The sequence below is a fragment of the Hyperolius riggenbachi genome, chromosome 2 (assembly GCF_040937935.1).
Source record: "Hyperolius riggenbachi isolate aHypRig1 chromosome 2, aHypRig1.pri, whole genome shotgun sequence".
Classification (NCBI taxonomy): domain Eukaryota; kingdom Metazoa; phylum Chordata; class Amphibia; order Anura; family Hyperoliidae; genus Hyperolius; species Hyperolius riggenbachi.
Genome location: NC_090647.1, coordinates 406,974,052 through 406,995,806, shown reverse-complemented (window position 1 = coordinate 406,995,806; position 21,755 = coordinate 406,974,052). Strand labels below are relative to the sequence as shown.

Below are 21,755 nucleotides of genomic sequence, written 5' to 3'. Positions count from 1 at the left end.
AAAAAGGTCCCTGTTATCCCCTCAGGCATGCCGGTTAGTTGAGACTTCCGGTTGCCTTAGTTCCAGATAACGGGGACATTGCTGTATTTTCAGCATAAAATCTAAGATGAAACTAAACTTCCATTATTAAAATGTTCTCATGCTGTACTTTAAATAACTAATGAACAGTCTGGTTGGACTTAATGGAGAAATATTATGTAACTATGTAAGAAGGCAAAGAATTATGGTTATTAGACCGAATTCAAAAAGTGTGAATAATAGCTGCAGGGTTCCACAGGTGCCAATACTCAATATATTTATTAAAGAGAACCCGAGGTGTGTTTAAAGAATGTTATCTGCATACAGAGGCTGGATCTGCCTATACAGCCCAGCCTCTGTTGCTATCCCAAACCCCACTAAGGTCCCCCTGCACTCTGCAATCCCTCATAAATCACAGCAGTGCTGTGAGGCTCTGTTTACATCTGTAGTGTCAGTCTCAGCTGCTCCCCCGCCTCCTGCATAGCTCCGGTCCCTGCCCCTGTCCCTTCCCTCCAATCAGCAGGGAGGGAAGGGATGCAGGCGGGGACTGGAGTTCTGCAGGAGGCGGGGAGAGAGGCAGACTGACACTATAGAGATAAACACAGCCAGCTCTGACAAGCTGTTTGTCAGCAGCGTGGCTGTGATTTTTGAGGGATTGCAGAGTGCAGGGGGACCTTAGGGGGGTTTGGGATAGCAACAAAGGCTGGGCTGTATAGGCAGATCCAGCCTCTGTATGCAGATAATATTCTCCAAACCCACCTCGGGTTCTCTTTAATGACCTAGTAAGTGAAATAGAAAGTAGTTATTCAGAATTTTGAACACATAGGGTGATAGTGACCTACTGCAAAATTATCTGTATATGATGGCTATGTGGGCAAGAAAATGGCAGATACCACCATACAAAATAAACAAGATACAGATGGTTACTTAGAGTAGTGGGGTGTCTCAGCATCCTAGAGAAAAAGACAGGAGAGAAAAGAACGGGAGCCCAATAGCGCAATATGTTTTTGTATAAGAGGTAACAGGTGAAGTAAATGTACTATTCACGGGTTGCAGAGGGGCAACCGACCACAGGAAGCAGGTGGAGACAACAAACCCGACTCCACTCAGGGTGGTCCAGCCGGACCTGGATGTGGTCGCTCTCTTCAGTAAAAATGACAGATTATTTCTATGGTGAAAACCAAGTATAGTCTGTCTGGACCCCTCTAACAGGGTATTTTGGGGATATTTTAAGTACAACCTGGGCAAAGCGGCATCCCAGTATAGTATATCCCATTTGATTAAGAACAAGGTTAAAATGAAAAGGGATGGTTTGCCTCAACGAAGAGATCTTGCATAGGCAAAGAAATATTTATTTAGCACAGGTAACGGGTTTCATGGGTCTGAGCCTTCTTCCTCAGGCCAACAAAAGTGCCTAGAAACAGCAATTTACAATACTTACTACATACATTCTTTTGTTGAAAACCGTATGCATACTAAGTGAACAAATGAACACAACATTTTTAGATGAGCAAACAGGCGTCCAAATGTTATTGAACATGTGTGTACATATATGAGTACATGAGCACGTGTCCCATACTAGGTGTATGTACCCGTCTCCACACACATACATGTGTGTCATGCATATCGATTTCTGTAGTTAGACATAGAATATATATATATACAGAATAAAAATCTATAAAATGTGCAAAATGCAAGAGATTATATGTAAAAACATTTGCCAGAGGCAATAGTAAATGTGCATCATAAGCATGTTTATGTTAAGGCTACTTGCACACCAAGACGTTGCGTTAGGTGCTACGTTAAGGTCGCATAACGTGCACCTAACACAACGTATGGTGCTGCAAGAGCCGACGGTAGAGTGAGCCGCGTTAGGCGGCTCGATTCCTATAATGTCTCCCAGAGTGGCGCTGATTGGTCCACGTGATGCGGAGCGAGACACTCCGCATCACGTGGTCCTGCCGGCCAATCAGCAGCCGCCAGTGCAGTGAATATTAAGTAGCCATGTGCGCGGCTACTGTAGCTGGCTCTCCCCACCTCCTCTCCGCCCCCCACTGCGCATGTGCAAACAGTCTAACGCGGCTATAGCCGCTCCAACGCCGTAGCATGCTGCACTGTGCGGAGAACGTGCAGCGTTACATTTAACGCAACGTGGGCTGTGTGAACAGCCCACTTGTGTTACATTGCTGTGCGTTGGGGGAGCGTTACAGGCGCACTAACGTGCGCCTGTAACGTCTTGGTGTGTAAGCAGCCTAAAAGTTGGTCATAAATGGATGCAATCAAAGATTGAAAAGTAAGATGACCATGTAAATAAGTTATATAGTTTCTTAAAAATATCCCATTTTACACAAGGATCACAGACTGAGAACGATATTCCCTAAACCTTCACTCTTGTCATATCGGCAACCACACAATCTAAAACGGTTGATTGTCAGGAGTTCTTTGAATAGGCCTCAACAAAACGGAACATCACCCTGCCGACAAAAAATATGTGGGACCTGCAGAAACATTTACTTTACTCCACAGGGTAACAATACCAGGTTCACAACAGGAGTACAGAGTACAAGGTACATTTTCCTGTGGTTCCACCAATCTGGTATATCTGATCATGTGTGCTAAATGCCCCAATGTTATGTACGTGCGAGAAACTGGACAAACTCTGCGCAAACGTATGAATGCACACTGGCACACTATTAATGATACCAAATCTGGACTTCCAGTTGCTACACACTTTCGGTCCAACGGACACAGCATGGATGATCTTCGTGTCACTGCCCTGAAGGGTGGCTTCAAAACGTCAAATGATCGATTTAATAGCAGAAACAAAATTTATAAATTGGTTCAGAGCTGTGCAGAACGGTTTGAATAAGGACAACAACTTTCTATATTGGTATGAGATTGATGATATTTGAACTTTCTCAGCCATTATAGCTGAACTTGTGAACTAAGAATTTACGATACCTCTGTGTCAGTCCAACTCCCAGGTCTGTAAGCAGGTGTTAAACAAGGATCCTTATCTTAGCTTACAACCTCTAACCCCAGGTCGATGGTCTGTGTGAATTAAGGCATCTTAATGACATGTATTTATGCTTGAAAAAATATCTGTTTTCCCTTTTGATGTTGCATGTATATAAGCTGTCTGTACCACCAGTTTGCAAACTAACAGGATATAAGCCAGACGAAGGCTGCAAGGCCGAAAGCTTGCTTATTTTTATTCATTTTTAGTTAGCCAATAAATGGTATCATCCTGGTTTAAAACTTCTTGCTTTTACTGATGGCTAACATGGTACAATACCCTACTGCTACTTAAAAATATAGCTAATAGACTTGGCATGCTTGCAAAAAAAGGTAGAGGCAGTGTGCAGGGAGCGCTGAACTAACTCAACAGCGCTAACCTGCATGTTAAAAGCAAGCATGTCACAAAATATATAAAAACAAAGATGCAACGCTTAAATGGGGGGTGCAATCCCATAGATAGTCATGGAGGGCAGTGGAATGACAAAAATCATGTACTACTATATGCAATTGGTGGCGTAAAATGGAGGATGGAGAATTCCATCAATCACAGTGATCAAATGGGATGAGGGAGAGGAGAAAGAGATTAAGGAGTAGACTACACTGGACGTAAGTATGATGTGTGTATGTTATTTTTAATTTTTAGTTCAAAACACACACACACACACACACACACACACACACACACACACACACACACACACACACACACACACACACACACACACACACACACACACACACACACACACACACACACACACACACACACACACACACACACACACACACACACACACACACACACACACACACACACACACACACACACACACACACACACACACACACACACACACACACCACCCCCCTCAGTAGTCCTGCATATCTTATTTTTATCTACTAATGCAATATTTTAGTGTGCCTTATCTGTTGTTCTTTGTTCTACATACAGGAGTCAAAATTTAAGGAGACTGGTGTTATCACTCCTGAAGAGGTAAGCAAAGACATATTCATTTTATCTTTCTGTGTGTTTGCCACATAAGTGTTATTTTTATAGCCTTTGTTTTATTGTTTGATAAAATTGGAGATGCCCATGTTTCCATTTTTAAATGAAGCAATAATTCTTACTGGTTGTTTTTGGCAAGTCTTCCACTTTTGCTCTGGATTTCTTTGAGCCGTTCTTCAAAAATTAGCCCCAGTGAGTACAAAAAAAACTGTAGATATCTTAGGCCTAGTTCACATTATAAATCACAGGCGTTAAACGCTTTTGTATGTGCTTTTCAAACCTATTTTCCTGGTGTTTTTCTAACAATTAGCATTTTTCTGGCGATTAGCGGTTGTTTTTTTTTTTTTTTTTTTAACACAATCAGGAAGTGAACTCTTTGACCTGGAACTGAATATATTTAATGTTATTTTTTACAAAAGCGCTCACGAAATCGATTTTTCAAGCACTTAGCGATTTTCCTATACCTTGCATTGAAGCGCAAACGTTCAGGAAATGGTGCAGGACTCGCGTTCGCTTTTGGAAAGAAAGCTCATCGCTCATGTGAGAATGCTCACATGTATGTTGCTCAAGCGATTTTATAGCGCTTTTCAAAATTACCAGCGCTTTTAAAAAGCTCAAAGCGCTCATAGTGTGAACAAGCCCTTAGTGTTTGTAACATTGTCATATCAAGTAATTGTAATCAGGAAGTAGCAACTGCATCTGTAACTTAGCATTATTTATTTAAAAATGAGGTAAGGAGAACCAGAAAGTGTGTGTGTGTGTGTGTGTGTGTGTACACACACACACACACACACGTGCACACACTAATATACAGTGGGTTGCAAAAATATTCGGCCCCCTTTGAAGTTTTCCACATTTTGTCACATTACTGCCACAAACGTGCATCAATTTTATTGGAATTTCACGTAAAAGACCAATACAAAGATTTTCGTTCCACTTCTCACGTGTACACCACTTTGTATTGGTCTTTCACGTGGAATTCCAATAAAATTGATTCATGTTTGTGGCAGTAATGTGACAAAATGTGGAAAACTTCAAAGGGGCCGAATACTTTTGCAAGCCACTGTATATATGCCGGTATATGTGTATGTGTGTACATATCTATCTATCTATCTATCTATCTATCTATCTATCTATCTATCTATCTATCTATCTAGGTAGGTAGGTAGATGTAGATAGATAGTGGGTTGCAAAAGTATTCGGCCCCCATGAAGTTTTCCACATTTTGTCATATTACTGCCACAAACATGAATCAATTTTATTGGAATTTCACATGAAAGACCAACACAAAGTGGTGAACACATGAGAAGTGGAACGATAATCATACATGATTCCAAACATTTTTTTTTACAAATAAATAACTGCAAAGTGGTGTATGCATAATTATTAGGCCCCCTTTGATCTGAGTGCAGTCAGTTGCCTATAGACATTGCCCGATGAGTGCTAGTGACTGAATAGAGTGCACCTGTGTGTAATCTAATGTCAGTACAAATAGAGCTGCTCTGTGAGGGCCTCAGAGGTTGTCTAAGAGAATATCGGGAGCAACAACACCGTGAAGTCCAAAGAACACACAAGACAGGTCAGGGATCAAGTTATTGAGAAATTTAAAGCAGGCTTAGGCTACAAAAAGATTTCCAAAGCCTTGAACATCCCACTGAGCACTGTTCAAGCGATCATTCAGAAATGGAAAGAGTATGGCACAATTGTAAACCTACCAAGACAAGGCCATCCACCTAAACTCACAGACCGAACAAGGAGAGCGCTGATCAGAAATGCAGTCAAGAGGCCCATGGTGACTCTGGACGAGCTGCAGAGATCTACAGCTCAGGTGGGAGACTCTGTCTATAGGACAACTATTAGTCATGCACTGTACAAAGTTGGTCTTTATGGAAGAGTGGCAAGAAGAAAAGCATTGTTAACAGAAAGCATAAGAAGTCCCATTTGCAGTTTGCCACAAGCCATGTGGGGGACACAGCAACCACGTGGAAGAAGGTGCTCTGGTCAGATGAGACCAAAATGGAACTTTCCCGGAGCGTCATTCGGACAGCACCCCTGCTGAGACTTGTCTCCCTCCCTGACTGAGGACAGGAAGCTGAAAAATAAAAATTTGCATAGCAAATAGGCAGCAGCATAAGTAGGGAACAAGTACCTCCATCTTCAGTTCAGTTTCCTGTCCCCGGTCAGGATGCATGGGAGAGTCTCCTCTGGGTGCTATCCAGTCAGGCGGCTGGGGCGGCGTGGGTCAGGACTCCTGTAGAAAGATCGTTCAGTGAACGATAGCGGGTCCTGCAGCGTGTTGGAGGCTACTCCTGAAGAGGCAGCGGCTTTATGGGCGCAGGCGCGCTACACAGGAAGTTCCGGTATTCGAAACCGGAAGTCGTCATGCGTACGCGTCCCGCATGACGTAACCACCCGGAAATGTGCAGACAACCAGCGCACAAGCCAATCAGGCGGCCGGGGCGGCGGAGATCATACACCTGAAGCAAATCAGGTAACCAAATTACTATTTAAAACAGCAAAATGTATCCATTCGTCATTCTGCTCTTTGAATTTGACGATGGAGGACGCTGCAGGTTCTTTCTCTCTGCAGTCTGCAGAGCCAGGCCTAGATCCCTCTCTGGCAAGTAATATTGAAAGTATTTACTTAGCCAGCATATATCTGTGTAGAGGGAATATTGTATCTTACAGTCTTGTCTCTTATTTTTTCTTTAGCCCAAAAGAACTGACAAAGCTGATAAATTGGATAAACTCAATCCTCAGACCAGTCAAGTGGGTGATTGTCTGTATTAATGCATGATATATTTTTTTGCTATGTTACAGATAGGCTAAAAAGGTCTATGTTTGTTTATATTATAGACAAAAAAGGACAAGACTGATAAGAGTGTTCATCAGACCAGTCAAGATAGACATACAAAGAATGAGAGAAAATGTGTTATCTGCAATACTCGTTTTGTAGCCTCTTCAGCAAGAAAATTGTGTCAGGCCTGTACTGAGAAAGTAGTCAAGGATGAATCTCCTGTGTTGATGAAAGGATTTATGGGCTGGATGCGGGCTGAGATGGCATCAGCTATTAAAGAAATTAAAGATTCAGCTATAGCCTCTACCTCTACTTCTATTCCAGCAGTGTCCTCAGCAAATGTCCCACTGATTTCTGAGAATACAGATAATACGGCCTCTGTTAAATACCATAGATCCACCTGGGTCCCCGGTATCCTTAATACCCCCTTTGGTTCAAAAAAGGAAAAGAAATAAGGAGGATTCAGAAGCTTCTGAATTATCAGAAGGAGAAATTTCAGAATTAGAAGACATTTCTGCAGAAGAGGATGCAGTTAAATCAGATAATCATCAAAGATTTGCCTTTTGTCCAGAATTAATGAAAAGCCTTTTATCAGAAATGTATGAAACAATGGGTATAAAAGATGAACAAAAATCCTTGACACCGTTAGATGAGATGTATGTTGGTTTGGCGGATCCCCAATTTCAGGTTATTCCGGTCCATTCTTCCTTGAAAGATTTAATTAAGAAGGAATGGAGTAACCCTGAAAAGAGGGCTTTTTGGCCTAGGTCTCTATCTAAGAAATATCCCTTTAGTCCTGAGGATCAGGCTTTTTGGGGTCCTCCGCCCAAATTAGATCCTTCTCTGTCTAGAGTGTCAAGGAAAACTGACTTATTATTCGAAGATTTTGGTAATCTTAGGGATCCCATTGATAAAAAACTGGACAATATTTTACGCAGAGCATGGGAATCATCCTCGCTTACTTTCAAGCCCGCAGTAGCTTCTACAGCTGTGACTCGGTCTCTTAAATCCTGGTTACTAGAAGTACAGACTAAGATTGCAATGGGAGTGCCTAGGAATGATATCCTGAATGACTTTCCTAAATTATTTAATGCAACTAATTATCTTACAGACGCAGCCGATGATACAGTAAAATTAACAGCAAGAACTACTGCTTTGGTAAATTCAGCAAGAAGGGGAGTATGGGTGAAAACGTGGAACGGTGATAATGCATCCAAGTCTAGACTGTGTGGTATACCATGTGAAGGTGCCTTGTTGTTTGGTTCTAAACTCGAGGAGACTCTGGATAGAACCGCGGATAATAAAAAGAACTTTCCAAATAAGAAAAGACCCTATCAACCTAGACGGTCCTTTCGAGGACCCGTCAGGTCTGACCCAGGAGTTAAGCAGACCCAAAACAGGAAAAGATGGGCTCCCTATAGACCACAGAAGTCCAAGACCAATTTTGCTCCCCCTAGTAGATCTGACAAACAATGACGCCAGGATTCCGGTGGGAGGGAGACTGGCTCATTTTTTCGAGTTCTGGCAGATTCACATGACAAATCAGTGGTTACTAAAGATCATACTAGAAGGATACAGGATAGAATTCGATCAACCCCCACCACTAAAATTTCTGGTTACCCCCCTCCCAGTAGATCCAGAACGAGAGATATTTCTTCAACAGGAGATAATGTCCTTATTACAAAAGAGAGTTGTAAGAGAGGTGCCATTATGTCAAAGGGGTTTAGGGTGTTACTCACCGGTATTCCTAGTAAAAAAACCACAGGGAAGCTTCCGCTTCATTCTAAATCTCAAGGTCTTAAACAAATGCATAAAATACAGAAGGTTCAGAATGGACAACATTCACTCTGTTATTCATCTCCTACAGAAAGACTGTTTCCTGGCATCCTTAGACCTCAAGGATGCTTACTGGCACATCCCAATTCATCTCTCATCCCAACAGTATCTGAGATTCGCAGTTCCAATCGGAGGAAAGGTAAGACACTTTCAGTTTTCTGTTTTACCTTTCGGAATATCTTCAGCTCCATGGCTGTTTACTAAAGTAATTGCTGAAGTATTAGCCATCCTAAGATCAAGGTCCATTAATGTGCTTGGATATTTAGACGATTTCTTGTTTTGGGGTCCTTCTCGTGAATTTGTAATTACTCAAAGTCAGATAGCCCTTGAATTCCTCCAAAATTTGGGGTGGCTGGTTAACTGGGAAAAGTCTTCTTTAACACCGAGTCAGTCCATGGAATTTTTAGGGTTCACTATTTCCACTAGAGAGGAAAGGACTTTTTTGCCTGTTAGAAAAATATCTGCAATTACAGACTATATTTTTTCTTTTCAGAAAGCAAGGACAATTTCTCTAAGAAAGGCTATGTCTCTACTAGGACGTTTAACGGCCAGCTTTCCAGCAGTACAATGGAGCCAATTTCATACGAGAATTCTGCAAATATGGATTCTAAAAGCTTGGAACAAGAAGTTGTCAATGCTGGACAAGAAGATATTGATACCCCACTATGTGAAAGTTTCCCTGATGTGGTGGCAGGACCAATCACACATCACAGAAGGTCGTATGTGGAATTATCCGGTTCAGAAAGTGCTGACGACGGATGCCAGTTCCTGGGGATGGGGAGCCCACTTAGATTCCCTGCCAGCCCAGGGTCAATGGTCCAGGACAATGTCTTTGAAGTCATCGAACAGCAGAGAGCTGGAAGCAGTTTATCAGGCATTACAACACTTCAGTACTCCTCTCAGGAATACACATGTAACAGTCAGAACAGACAACAGCTGTGTAGTAGCATATCTGAACAGACAAGGGGGAACAAGGAGTATGACCTTATGGACCCAGACTTTTCGGATCGTTTCTTGGGCAGAAAACAATATCAAATCCTTGACGGCAGTCCACCTGAAAGGCACATCAAATTCCCTGGCAGATTCCTTGAGCCGTTCAAAGTTAGACCAGAACGAATGGTCCCTCAATCATGGGGTTTATCAGCAAATAGTGGATCAATGGGAACATCCGGAGGTGGATCTATTTGCCAGGAGAACGAATATGAAATGTCTAAAGTTTTGTTCCCTATATCCGCAAGACAATCCTTGGAAACTGGATGCATTCTCAATAAACTGGGGATCACATCTGATGTACGCTTTTCCGCCCATACCTCTTTTACCAAAGGTGCTGAAGAAGATCGTTCAGGATCAAGCCGAAGTAATTCTCATCGCTCCACTATGGCTAAAGAGACCTTGGTTCACATTACTTCAAGCTATAGCAGTCTCGAAACCGATCATTCTCCCACTTCAAACAGATCTATTGAACCAGGGGAAAATTTTTCACCCGAACCTGAAACTCCTTCACCTCTCAGCATGGAGGCTGAATGGCGCATCTTGAAAGATAAAGGGTTCTCCAATAGGCTCACAGAAACTTTAATTCAAAGTAGGAAGAAGGTCACTCGGCAAATCTATAACAAAGCCTGGAAAGTGTTTAACAGATGGTGTGCGGAAAAATCATTGGAAGTGAATTCATCATCTTCGGTATTGGAATTTCTTCAAAGTGGCTACGAAAAAGGTCTGAGTGCAAGTACGCTTAAGGTACAAGTTTCCGCATTGGGTGTTTTTCTAGAAAGAAAACTAGCTCAAGAAGAGTTTGTTATTCGATTCTTTCAGGCACTAAAGAGACTGAGACCGGTGATAAGACCTAGAATTCCATCTTGGGACCTAAATACAGTTTTACAAGGACTTTGTGAAACTCCTTTTGAGCCGATTGAAAATATATCAGAAAAATATTTATCATTGAAAACAGCCTTCCTTATTGCCATTACTACGGCTAGGAGAATAGGAGAAATTCAAGCACTATCAATAAGAGAACCTTACTGCATAATATCGGATGATAGGATCACGTTACGTCCAGATATTACTTTTTTACCAAAGGTAGTATCCAAATTTCATAGAACTCAAGATATCTTTTTACCCTCATTCTGTCAAGACCCAGCTAATGAGAAAGAAAGAAGGTTACACTGCTTGGATGTAAAGAGATGTCTCATTCAATACTTGGAAATGACAAAACAGTGGAGGAAGTCTGACGCAATATTCGTTCTATTTTCGGGAAAATTCAAGGGGAACAAAGCTTCCAGAGGAACATTATCCAGATGGATAAAACAGACAATTGCTACTGCTTACAAGACTCAAAATAAACAGCTATCTTCCACAATTAAAGCTCACTCGACTAGAGGAGTCTCGGCATCTTGGGCAGAGAGGGCTGGGGCCACTATTGAGCAGATCTGCAGAGCTGCGACTTGGTCCAACCACAACACCTTCGTCAAGCATTATAGGCTGAATATTTTAGCTAGCACAGATTTAAGTTATGGGAGAAAAGTATTACAGGCTGTAGTCCCTCCCTAAGAGAATAATCTTGGTTATCATCTCAGCAGGGGTGCTGTCCGAATGACGCTCCGGGAAAGAACAACTTACCTTCGGTAACGTCTTTTCCGGAAGTCAAGAGGACAGCACCCCTGCAACCCACCCTATTTTTGAGGGTTTATAAGGAATAAAGAATTACATTTTTTCAGCATCAATGGTTGTCCGTGTCTTTTTTATAACTGAAGATGGAGGTACTTGTTCCCTACTTATGCTGCTGCCTATTTGCTATGCAAATTTTTATTTTTCAGCTTCCTGTCCTCAGTCAGGGAGGGAGACAAGTCTCAGCAGGGGTGCTGTCCTCTTGACTTCCGGAAAAGACGTTACCGAAGGTAAGTTGTTCTTTTTGGTCAAAATGCAAAACGCTATGTGTGGTGGAAAACTAATACTGCACATCACTCTGAACACGCCATCCCCACTGTCAAATTTGGTGGTGGCAGCATCATGTTCTGGGGGTGCTTCTCTTCAGCAGGGACAGGGAAGCTGGTCAGAGTTGATGGGAAGATGGATGGAGCCAAATACAGGGCAAACTTGGAAGAAAACCTCTTGGAGTCTGCAAAAGACTTGAGACTGGGGCAGAGGTTTACCTTCCAGCAGGACAATGACCCTAAACATAAAGCCAGGGCAACAATGGAATGGTTTAAAACAAAACATATCCATGTGTTAGAATGGCCCAGTCAAAGTCCAGATCTAAATCCAATTGAGAATCTGTGGCAAGATCTGAAAACTGCTGTTCACAAACGCTGCCCATCTAATCTGACTGAGCTGGAGCTGTTTTGCAAAGAAGAATGGGCAAGGCTTTCAGTCTCTAGATTTGCAAAGCTGGTAGAGACATACCCTAAAAGACTGGCAGCTGTAATTGCAGCAAAAGGTGGTTCTACAAAGTATTGACTCAGGGGGCCGAAAAATTACGCACACCCCACTTTGCAGTTATTTATTTGTAAAAAAAAAAGTTTGGAATGATGTATGATTTTCAATCCACTTCTCACATGTACACCACTTTGTATTGGTCTTTCACGTGGAATTCCAATATAATTGATGCATGTTTGTGGCAGTAATGTGACAAAATGTGGAAAACTTCAAGGGGGCCGAATACTTTTGCAACCCAGTGTTCCTGCTCCTACTATTCACAAAAATTCACCCTTCAGATGCAAATGTACTATATACTGGCCTACAGAAGATCCAATTAGCAGCGTCCAACTTCCAAAAGAACTGAATACAGAAACTCAAAGTAGCAGCTTCCTTCAGCCATACACATATGACGCAGACAGAAAAGGTAAAAATATGGCTTCCGCGAGATACGATATGGCTGCCATGTTCTGCATATTACCGTACATATCATCATCATCATCACCACATATATCCTCACAGAAGGCAGTGGTGTAGCTAGACAAAACCAGGTGCCCATATATTCAGAGAAAAATTAGTCAAACCAAGCAACCACCAATTGTGTTAATGAAGGAAGGGTACAAATGAGTTGTCAATGTATGCACTTTATCAATGATTTATGATATATGTTTAATAATTGCTATAATATTACTGTGATATATGATACTTCACCACTGTACGGATACCTACCTTTTGACCCGGGTAATACTCCTGTATGGGAATCAGTAGCCCCTGCTGGAGAGCTTTTTCCTGCCTTATTATTGTAAATTTCCGGTTGCTCTGGTTGGTATGGGCCTTTGGTCTTCACATTGTTTTTAATAGTTTTTAAGGTCTGATTACTTCTAATGGCTATGAATGAATGTTTGTAATGATTGGAATTGATACATTTGACTGGTCTAAATAATTTCCTGTGGATGATTTCTGATATGACAGTGGTGCTTTTTCAAGGAAATATACTTCTTCACACTTATGGTTACTTCCGGTTTATGTTTTGTATTTTCCCCCCCTAGCACACTGTACATAGCCATTTAATCTGTAAACAAGTGGTGCGCACTGTTTCATGATAATTATTGTTGTCGCACCCTGGCAGAATTTACGATTTCTTACAGAAAACCTGTAACAAAAAAAAAACCTCCCCGGGGGGGGGGTACTCACCTCGGGTGGGGGAAGCCTCCGGATCCTATTGAGGCTTCCCCCATCCTCCTTGGTCGCACGGTGGCAGCGATAAAGCTCCCCAAACATCGGGTTTGTAAATATTTACCTTTCCGGCTCCAGCGCAGGCGCAGTATCGGCTCTCTGCTCGGAGATAGGCGGAAATAGCCGATCGCTGTTGGCTCGCTCTACTGCACAGGCGCAAGTCGCCTACACAGTAGAGCAGACCCGACAAAGATCATCTATTTTCGCCTATCTCTGTGCGGAGAGCCGTAACAGCGCCCCCGCTGGAGCCAGGTAAGGTAAATAAATCAGCGCTTGTCAGGCTTGTCCAGGGAGGAACGCCGGACACTTCAGGAGAGCCAGGGCTGGATTGCCTGCAGCTACAGGGGAGGGGGAAGCCTCATTGGGAACCTGAGACTTCCCCCTTCCGGGGGTGAGTACCCCCCAGGGAAACTTTTTTTTTTTTTCTTTTTTTAAACAAATTTTATTATAGATTGTGAAAAAGGTACAAGTGTCCTCGCACAGGAGGCAAGACTCAGGTTACAGATCTTATGGTTTAATGGTCACATTACAATCACATATAATATTTGTTATCCTTGCCCCTTGGAGCTTAAGATGTCAACACTTCACAATCCTTTTTTCTTGTTTTCTCCCAGACCTCCCTAACCCCCCCCCCCCCCCTCCCCTGTCACCATCTCATTTTAAACTCTAGGCGGAATTTTTCTTTAAGGTAGCTTCCCGCATCCTTCAGACATAGGTCATGCCAGAAGTCTCACTCCTATATTTTTCATTTGCCCAGTTCTCCGGTTAAGTCTCTTTTAGCATACCAAGCTGTATATTTGAATGGAATCATAATGTCTCGTATTTCCTTTGTGGTGAAGGAATATGTAATAAAGAGTTTCCAAGTCCGAAAAAATCTTGTTGTCATTTTTTCTTTATGCATTTGTGTTTCTATGTTGTCCAGATGGAATATGTGAAGAAGTTCTTGTTTATCGTCCCATGTGGTTGGAGGACTTGAATAAATCAATTTATTATAAAGCACTTTACGTGCAGCAATGATAATCACATGTCTGAGTGGGGATAGACCCTTTTTCCTTGAAGTGGGTTCGTTTAGTGGGATATTTGAGGAGTCATAAAAATTGAAAAGACACATCTGGGGAGTCAGATCAATCTTACATTTACACACTTCTAATATATATTTTTGGATCTTTTTCCAAAAAAGACTCACTACTTCACAGGACCATAAACAGTGAAACATATTCGCGTTTGGAAGTGAACACTTGGGACAATATGGCCGATAATTTGAAGGTGGTGATTTATATTTTATATTAAATGCGTATTTAGCATGATGAATCATTTTGAAATGAGATTCTCTCCAAGACTCATCTAAGATCAGTGGGAGGGAACCTTTTTTGTTACAGGTTCTCTTTAACCATTCTATACACAAAAACTTTTCTTTCACTCATGGTTAGTGGTTGCCTGAAGCCATTTATTGTCAAACCATACAACCCTTAACTCTGTAGTAAAGAGTGGGCTAACAATTTCCCCACAACAGTGATAAATATTGATAATATTCCACTTGCCTCCATGACAGGTCCACCATGAGATTACCCCGCCCATCCCTGGGACAGGAAGAACAGATTAAATTTAAACACCACCTCCTACTTAAGTGTTCTTCCTGTCCCTTGGATAGGACAGACGTATTCCTGGTCCTGCCGGGAGGGCTAGAGGGTAAGTGCCTGGAGACCTGCTTGCCTGCCTGGGAGAACCTAGGTCTGGAATCCCAGGCGGCCGATGCATGTGTTGGTCAGGCGGCAGGTTTTCCAGGGTGTAGGTTTCGGCACCACTAATTTTTGTGATGCAGATGCATTTCCGCCATACGCTTGTAGCACATACAGGAAGCACTGAAGCGGGTGTATGTTCCACTGCAAGCTTCCAGCGGATGGAGGAGCCCGGAACTTCTGCTAGCTGGGGGCGGACCAAGGCCCGTGTGGAACGCTGCACTGAGCGGCATCTGTATTGAAAACAGATGGAAGGAGAGAGCAGAATGGCTGCAGTCGGGTGATACTCCTGAGGATCCGCTGCTCCTTTTCATCCATAATGGAGCTATCGTACTCTCAGAGCTGGGACCCAGCTACTCAGACTAGTACAGACCAGGTAAGGTCTTTGATACTGGTATCGGAACAAGCAATTGTGTATGCACTTATACTGCAGTGCAGTTATGCGGGTCTTTTTTGTGTCATTTCATATCCCAAAGTCTCCAATATCCTTTGACACAGAATCCAGAACATGGGGATTTGCCATAAGAAGCTTGTTGTATCCTATCCCAAACCTTTGTGTAATGCCTGTACTTTGTCAGTGGTAAAGCATGAAAGTGGAAACAGGTTCAATGTTTTTCCAATTTTCAAATGCAATTTTCTGGGAAGTTTTTCTTCTGTTTAATAATCTTCCTTATTACCATCTGCATTAGTAGAGGTAATCCAGTCTAATCAGGCTAATGAGATACCTCAGGTGTTTCATCATCCAAGGGTTTCAGATTCCTCCTTCTGAGGAAGCAGAGGCTGGGGGGAAGGGCACTCCTTATAGCTCTGCTAAAGGACTATCACGCTGATACGTGAAGAGATCCAGCGTAACTAGTGTAAATCTCAGTTCTAGTGAGAAAGGCATAGTCAGGGTCAGGCCGACGTCGTTCACAAGAGCAGATGAGTGAAGTATGAGTTAGGCAAAATCGTAGTCAATTAACAGGCAGGGTCATACACATAAGTCAGATGTCAGTTGTATTAAAAGGATCAAACAGTAGCAAATTTAGGGACAGGCCGAGTCATACACACATATCAGATGGCAATGGTACAGAAGGGCTAGGCAAAAGCGAAGTCAAGAGGCAGGCAAAAGGTCGGTACACAGATAATATACAATATTACGATATAATATTACAAATATATACTAATAATACCTGTACTACAGAATAATAAGACTGACTAGAGTACATATATATCGCACTGATGCGCAATATATGAAATGTAGCTTTCAATATCTCACTAGCTAGGGCCAAGAACCAGCGAACTGATTAGTATCAAGGCCAACAAGCAAGTGAATACTCTGGCCTTAAGTACCCAAGAGGCAAAGCAAAAGCCCAGCCCCCAGAATTGACAGCACCTCCTGCAAAAAGGTGTCAGCTGATGACATCACAGCTGACACCCCATCAGACACGCCTCCTCAGCCTATTAAAGCAGCTCTGAGCTGTGCGCATCCTGCCAGAAACAACACGCCGACCCACATCTACAGGGGAGCCGGGAATGCCATCATGCTGATTCATGTCTACAGGGGAGCCGGGGGTGCGTTTGACCAAAGAGGAAGCTTCCTCCAGCTGCTCCACACTATCAGAGCAGCCTGCAGAGACCACATCAGGTAAGTTTGTTACAAGGACCATGTAATGCATTCGGAACAAACAGTCAATAATGGGATTGTTTTCCAGTCCATAAAACCATGATTCATTTCATTGGAAATTAATAGAAAGAACCTGACAATAAATTGTTGTTTTTAGGTCTTTCTATATGAGGTATCCCTTCGAGGATACAGGAACCTTTATAGTTATGTCAGACAAGTAAATCTCCTTGAAAGCGCTTGGGAGGTGGTCAGCCTTATTTCACTTTTTTAGCATTCACTTGCACAGCCAGGTGCTTAATTATCTGGTTGCAGGAGAGGCAGACCCATTTAGTAAATGGATCTCCAATTTAAATTTTTGCTCAAACTGTTCCAACTTTAGGATTTGCTGCAAAATTTCCTGCTGATGCATATTGTGAAGCAGTCAGAATTGCTGCTCACAGTTCAGGATGAATTAATCCTGCTAGAAGGTTCCTGTGGCTGAATCATTGGAAGTGTTTCTCTATCCAAAATAAAGTTGTGACCTTCTGTTGAAGGAAAATTTACTTTTTGGTTTAGTTTTGGGTTTTTTAATGAGTATATGCATATGTGTATAAACATTCTGATAGCAATTGTGTATTCTGATTGCAATTGTGCTTTTCAGATAAGAATTATGTGCAAGGATTAAGCACACAGATATTCTGATTGCAATGCTAATTTTCAGATAAGAATTATGTGCAAAGATTATGCACATACAGTGGGATGTGAAAGTTTGGGCAACCTTGTTAATTGTCATGACTTTCCTGTATAAATCGTTGGTTGTTATGATAAAACATGTCAGTTACGTATATCATATAACAATCAATAATCAAGTGCCATCACTCAGCAGGTTTCAATTGAATAGCAAACTTTATTAGTGGAAAACACACTTTGGGTTAAATCCGTAAAACCACTTAAAAACACTGGAGCGCTCCATGCCCAGACATACTGCCACTCACTCTCACAACACCACCCATACAGAGGTACCGGTACCACAGGGACAGGCTATCTACCCTGTAGGGAGAGGGGAGCGGAGATGTGGTGCAAGCAGTCTGGAGAGTAACAATTGACTGGCCTTAATTCAAAACAATGGCTTCTGAGGTAACGGCAAAGGTTAGTGGGACTCTTCACCTGCTGTGCAGGACTCACCACTCTCGTCGCTGTGTCGTCCTCTGATTGCTTTGCTGCGCAACGGTGCTACAACTTGTTGCCGGGCCTCAATTCTAGAAGGAGAGGTCCCCAGTCGCATGTCCCAGGCAGCGTGCAGTCCAAATGCCAGATGATTCGAGCCGGCTCAGTAACACTCCGGAGCGCTCCAGGACTCAGTGTGGGTTGAGACCCCGCCCACCATTTTACATATATCATATAGGAGATACACACAGTGATATTTGAGAAGTGAAATTAAGTTTATTGGATTTACAGAAAGTGTGCAATAATTGTTTAAACAAAATTAGACAGGTGCATACATTTAGGCACCACGAAAAAGAAATGAAATCAATATTTAGTAGATCCGCCTTTTGCAGAAATGACAGCCTCTAAATGCTTCCTGTAGGTTCCAATGAGAGTCTGGATTCTGGTTGAAGGTATTTTGGACCATTCCTCTTTACAAAACATCTCTAGTTCATTCAGGTTTGATGGCTTCCGATCATGGTCAGCTCTCTTTAACTCGCACCACAGATTTTCAATTATGTTCAGGTCTGGGGACTGAGATGGCTAATCCAGAATGTTGTACTTGCTCCTCTGCATGAATACTGGATTTTGAGCAGTGTTTAGGGTTGTTGTCTTGTTGAAAGATCCAGCCCCGGCGCAGCTTCAGCTTTTTCACTGATTCCTGGTCCTCAGTCCACAGCACCTTATTCCAAAATAAAGCTGGCTTGTCCAAATGTGCTTTAGCATACCTCAAGCGGCTCTGTTTGTGTTGTGTGCAGAGAAAAGGCTTCCTCTGCATCACTCTCGCATACACAAGGAGATCTTGTGTAAAGTATGCTGAATGGTTGAAAGATGCACAGCGACTTTATCTGCAGTAAGATAATGTAGATCTTTGGTGCTGGTCTGTGGGTTGACTCTGACTGTTCTTACCATTTGGTGCTTCTGTTTATCCGAGATTTTTCTTGGTCTGCCACTCCGAGCCTTAACTTGAACTGAGCCTGTGGCCTTCCGTTTCCTCAATATGTTCCTAACTGTGGAAACAGAGACCTGAAATCTCTGAGACAGCTGTCTGTATCCTTCCCCTAAACCATGATGGTGAACAATCTTTGTCTACAGGTCATTTGAGAGTTGTTTTAAGACCCCCATGTTGCTACTCTTCAGAGAAATTTAAAAGAGGAGGGAAACTTACAACTTACATCCTTAAATACTCTTTCTCATAATTGGATTCACCTGTTTATGTAGGTCAGGGGTCACGGAGCTTGCCATGCCAATTTGAGTTCCAACAATTAGTTCTAAAGCTTATGGAATCAATAAAATGACCAGTGCCCAAATGTATGCACCTGCCTAATTTTATTTAAACAATTATTGCACACTTTCTGTAAATCAAATAAACTTCATTTCACTTCTCAAATATCACTGTGTGTCTCCTATATAATATATTTAACTGACATTTTTATCGTAGCAACCAACGATTTATACAGGAAAATCATGACTATTAACAAGGTTGCCCAAATTTCGCATCCCACTGTAGATATTCTCAATGAAATGCTACTTTTCAAATAATTGTATGCAAAGATTATGCATAGTTATTCTGATAGCAAGGTTACGTTTCAGGCAATAAAAACAAGGTGGCTGTGGCCAGTGTAGGGGTTAAGGGCTCTGCCTCTGACACAGGTGACTGGGGTTTAAACCTGCGGTCTTCCTGTTCAGTAAGAAGTCTTTGGGCTAGATTCCCTAATGCTAGATTCCCTACTGCCTACTGAGCGTGCCCTAGAGGCAGCAGATCAGGCGCCTTGAGTCCAGCAGGACAAAAGTGCAATATGACTATTTAAGCAGCAGTTCAGATTCAATCCCAGGTCTTTCATCTGCAATCTAAAGCACTTCTTTTTCCAGATACCAAGTGTTTGCATGATCTTTACAGAAGATCATGATTACAGTAGCAGCTTTTTCAGAAAATGCTGAAGATTTTTTTCTAGCTCTCTTTCTAGATTATCTTCTGATAGCTGCAAGAAGGAAGTCCTGAGATCATATTCAGTTTGTTTTACAACTCTGAAGCATTTAGGATGGATTCTGAATCTGCAGATATCCGAACAGATCCGGAACAGAGTTTTCTGGGAAGATCTCTGGATACGACTTGACAGATCTCTTGTTTGCCAGAAAAGATATTGGATCGAGCGTTCTCTGATGTTGTGAGAGCAAAGTCTGTCAGAGTAAGACAATCTATGACTCTCCTGGGAAAATTCTCAGCTTCTATCCCAGCTGTTGCTGAGACACAGGCAATTTACAGAATATTTCAACTGGCAATCCTGTGTCAGTGGTCGGGCAAACGGAGATCGAATGAAAGTGATCTGGTTACAAAAATATCACCTCTATCAGCGCAACCACAACATATATATTGTTCTGAGAGTCCATATAAGAAAGCTACTAAAGTCAAGTACTACAGTGTCCCTTCTTCAATAAATCCTCTGTGCACCAAATATCTTACTCCACACATTCATGCACAGTGGTTTGACAACTCTATAAAAGAGCTGAAAAGACAAGGCTGAAAACTTGAAAGACTGCGGCGCAAAGCTCAGTCCCCAGAAGACAAACATGCCTTAATCCTCCACTTGAAGTACTATCAAAAGGTAATCACCGAGAAAAAGTCATCCTTTCTATCACATGAGATTGCGAATGCAGTTAACAAACCAGCCCAACTGTTCCGCACAGTGGAAAAACTCTTAAACCCGGCATGTCAAAAACTTAATAATATCCAGTCTTCAAAGGATCTCTGTGACCAATTTGCCCATTTCTTCTCAGACAAAGTCTCCGCTATAAGGTCCGCCATCCAACTTACAGCATCTGGGCCTAATATAGCGCCGAAGACCATTAGCATAGACAACGTAACACCTTGGTCAAAATTCAAAGAAATTGATGAAGAAGTCACATCAAGCATCCCCCTTCACCTCCGCCAAACTACCTGTGACCTGGTTCCTGGCCCAACACAGTTCATGTACCTGTTTTGTACCGGTTTTCCTCAAAATTGTAAACTGTTCCTTACAATCAGGGATATTTCCTGCTTTACTGAAGGAAGCAATCATCAGGCCTCTCCTCAAAAACCCTCCATGGACCCAGATGCAATGACCAGCTACAGACCTGTCTCTAACCTTCCCTTTCTGGGTAAGCTAATTGAAAAAGCTGTATACCACCATCTAGAAACCAAAATCCTACAAAACAGTTCTGACCCATTCTAGTCTGGCTTCAGGAAACATCACAGCACTGAAACTGTCCTCATCCAAATATGCAACCACCTGCTCATGGCAAGAGACAGAGGAGAGTGCTCCATTCTGATACTGCTAGACCTTTCTGCAGCCTTTGATACAGTTGACCATGACATCTTGATAAGCAGGCTACAGGAATACTGCGACATTGATGGCATAGTTCTTCAGTGGTTCCAATCTTTCTTGAGTGGCAGAACCCAAAAAGTGTCTATGAGGCCCTTCCTGTCCACCGCTGTACCACTTAAGTATGGGGTGTCCCAGGGCTCAATCCTTTCTCCCCTGCTTTTCACGATTTACATGTTACCGCTTGGAAAACGAATCCAGAAACATGGCCTGACATACCACTGCTATGCTGATGACGCCCAACTATATCTTTCCCTCAAGCCTGGTGTGACAGACCCAACTCCAACTATAAATGCCTGCTTAGGCAAACTACAGCAATGGATGAGTGACAACTGGCTGAAACTAAATGCAGACAAAACTGAATTCCTTCTGATTGGAGGTCCGCGCATGACAACAAAGCAACTTAACTTGCAGTCTTCACCACTGGGAGTAGGAGGCACGGATCTACACAGCTCTGCGCATGTGCGTAGCCTGGGAGTTATAATTGATGGGGATTTAAACTTCAGAACTCACATCTCTGCTGTGAAATCATCCTATTTTC

At 42.4% G+C, this 21,755-nt stretch overlaps 1 protein-coding gene across 1 annotated transcript in view; it reads left to right on the top strand.

Annotated features, from left to right (window-relative positions):
* ATG3 (autophagy related 3) overlaps positions 1-21,755 on the top strand; it is a 130,772-nt gene that overhangs the window by 6,165 nt on the left and 102,852 nt on the right. The window contains exon 3 of the mRNA XM_068269828.1: positions 3,989-4,030. Coding sequence (XP_068125929.1) covers positions 3,989-4,030 — 42 coding nt within the window. The remainder of the gene's footprint in view (positions 1-3,988; positions 4,031-21,755) is intronic.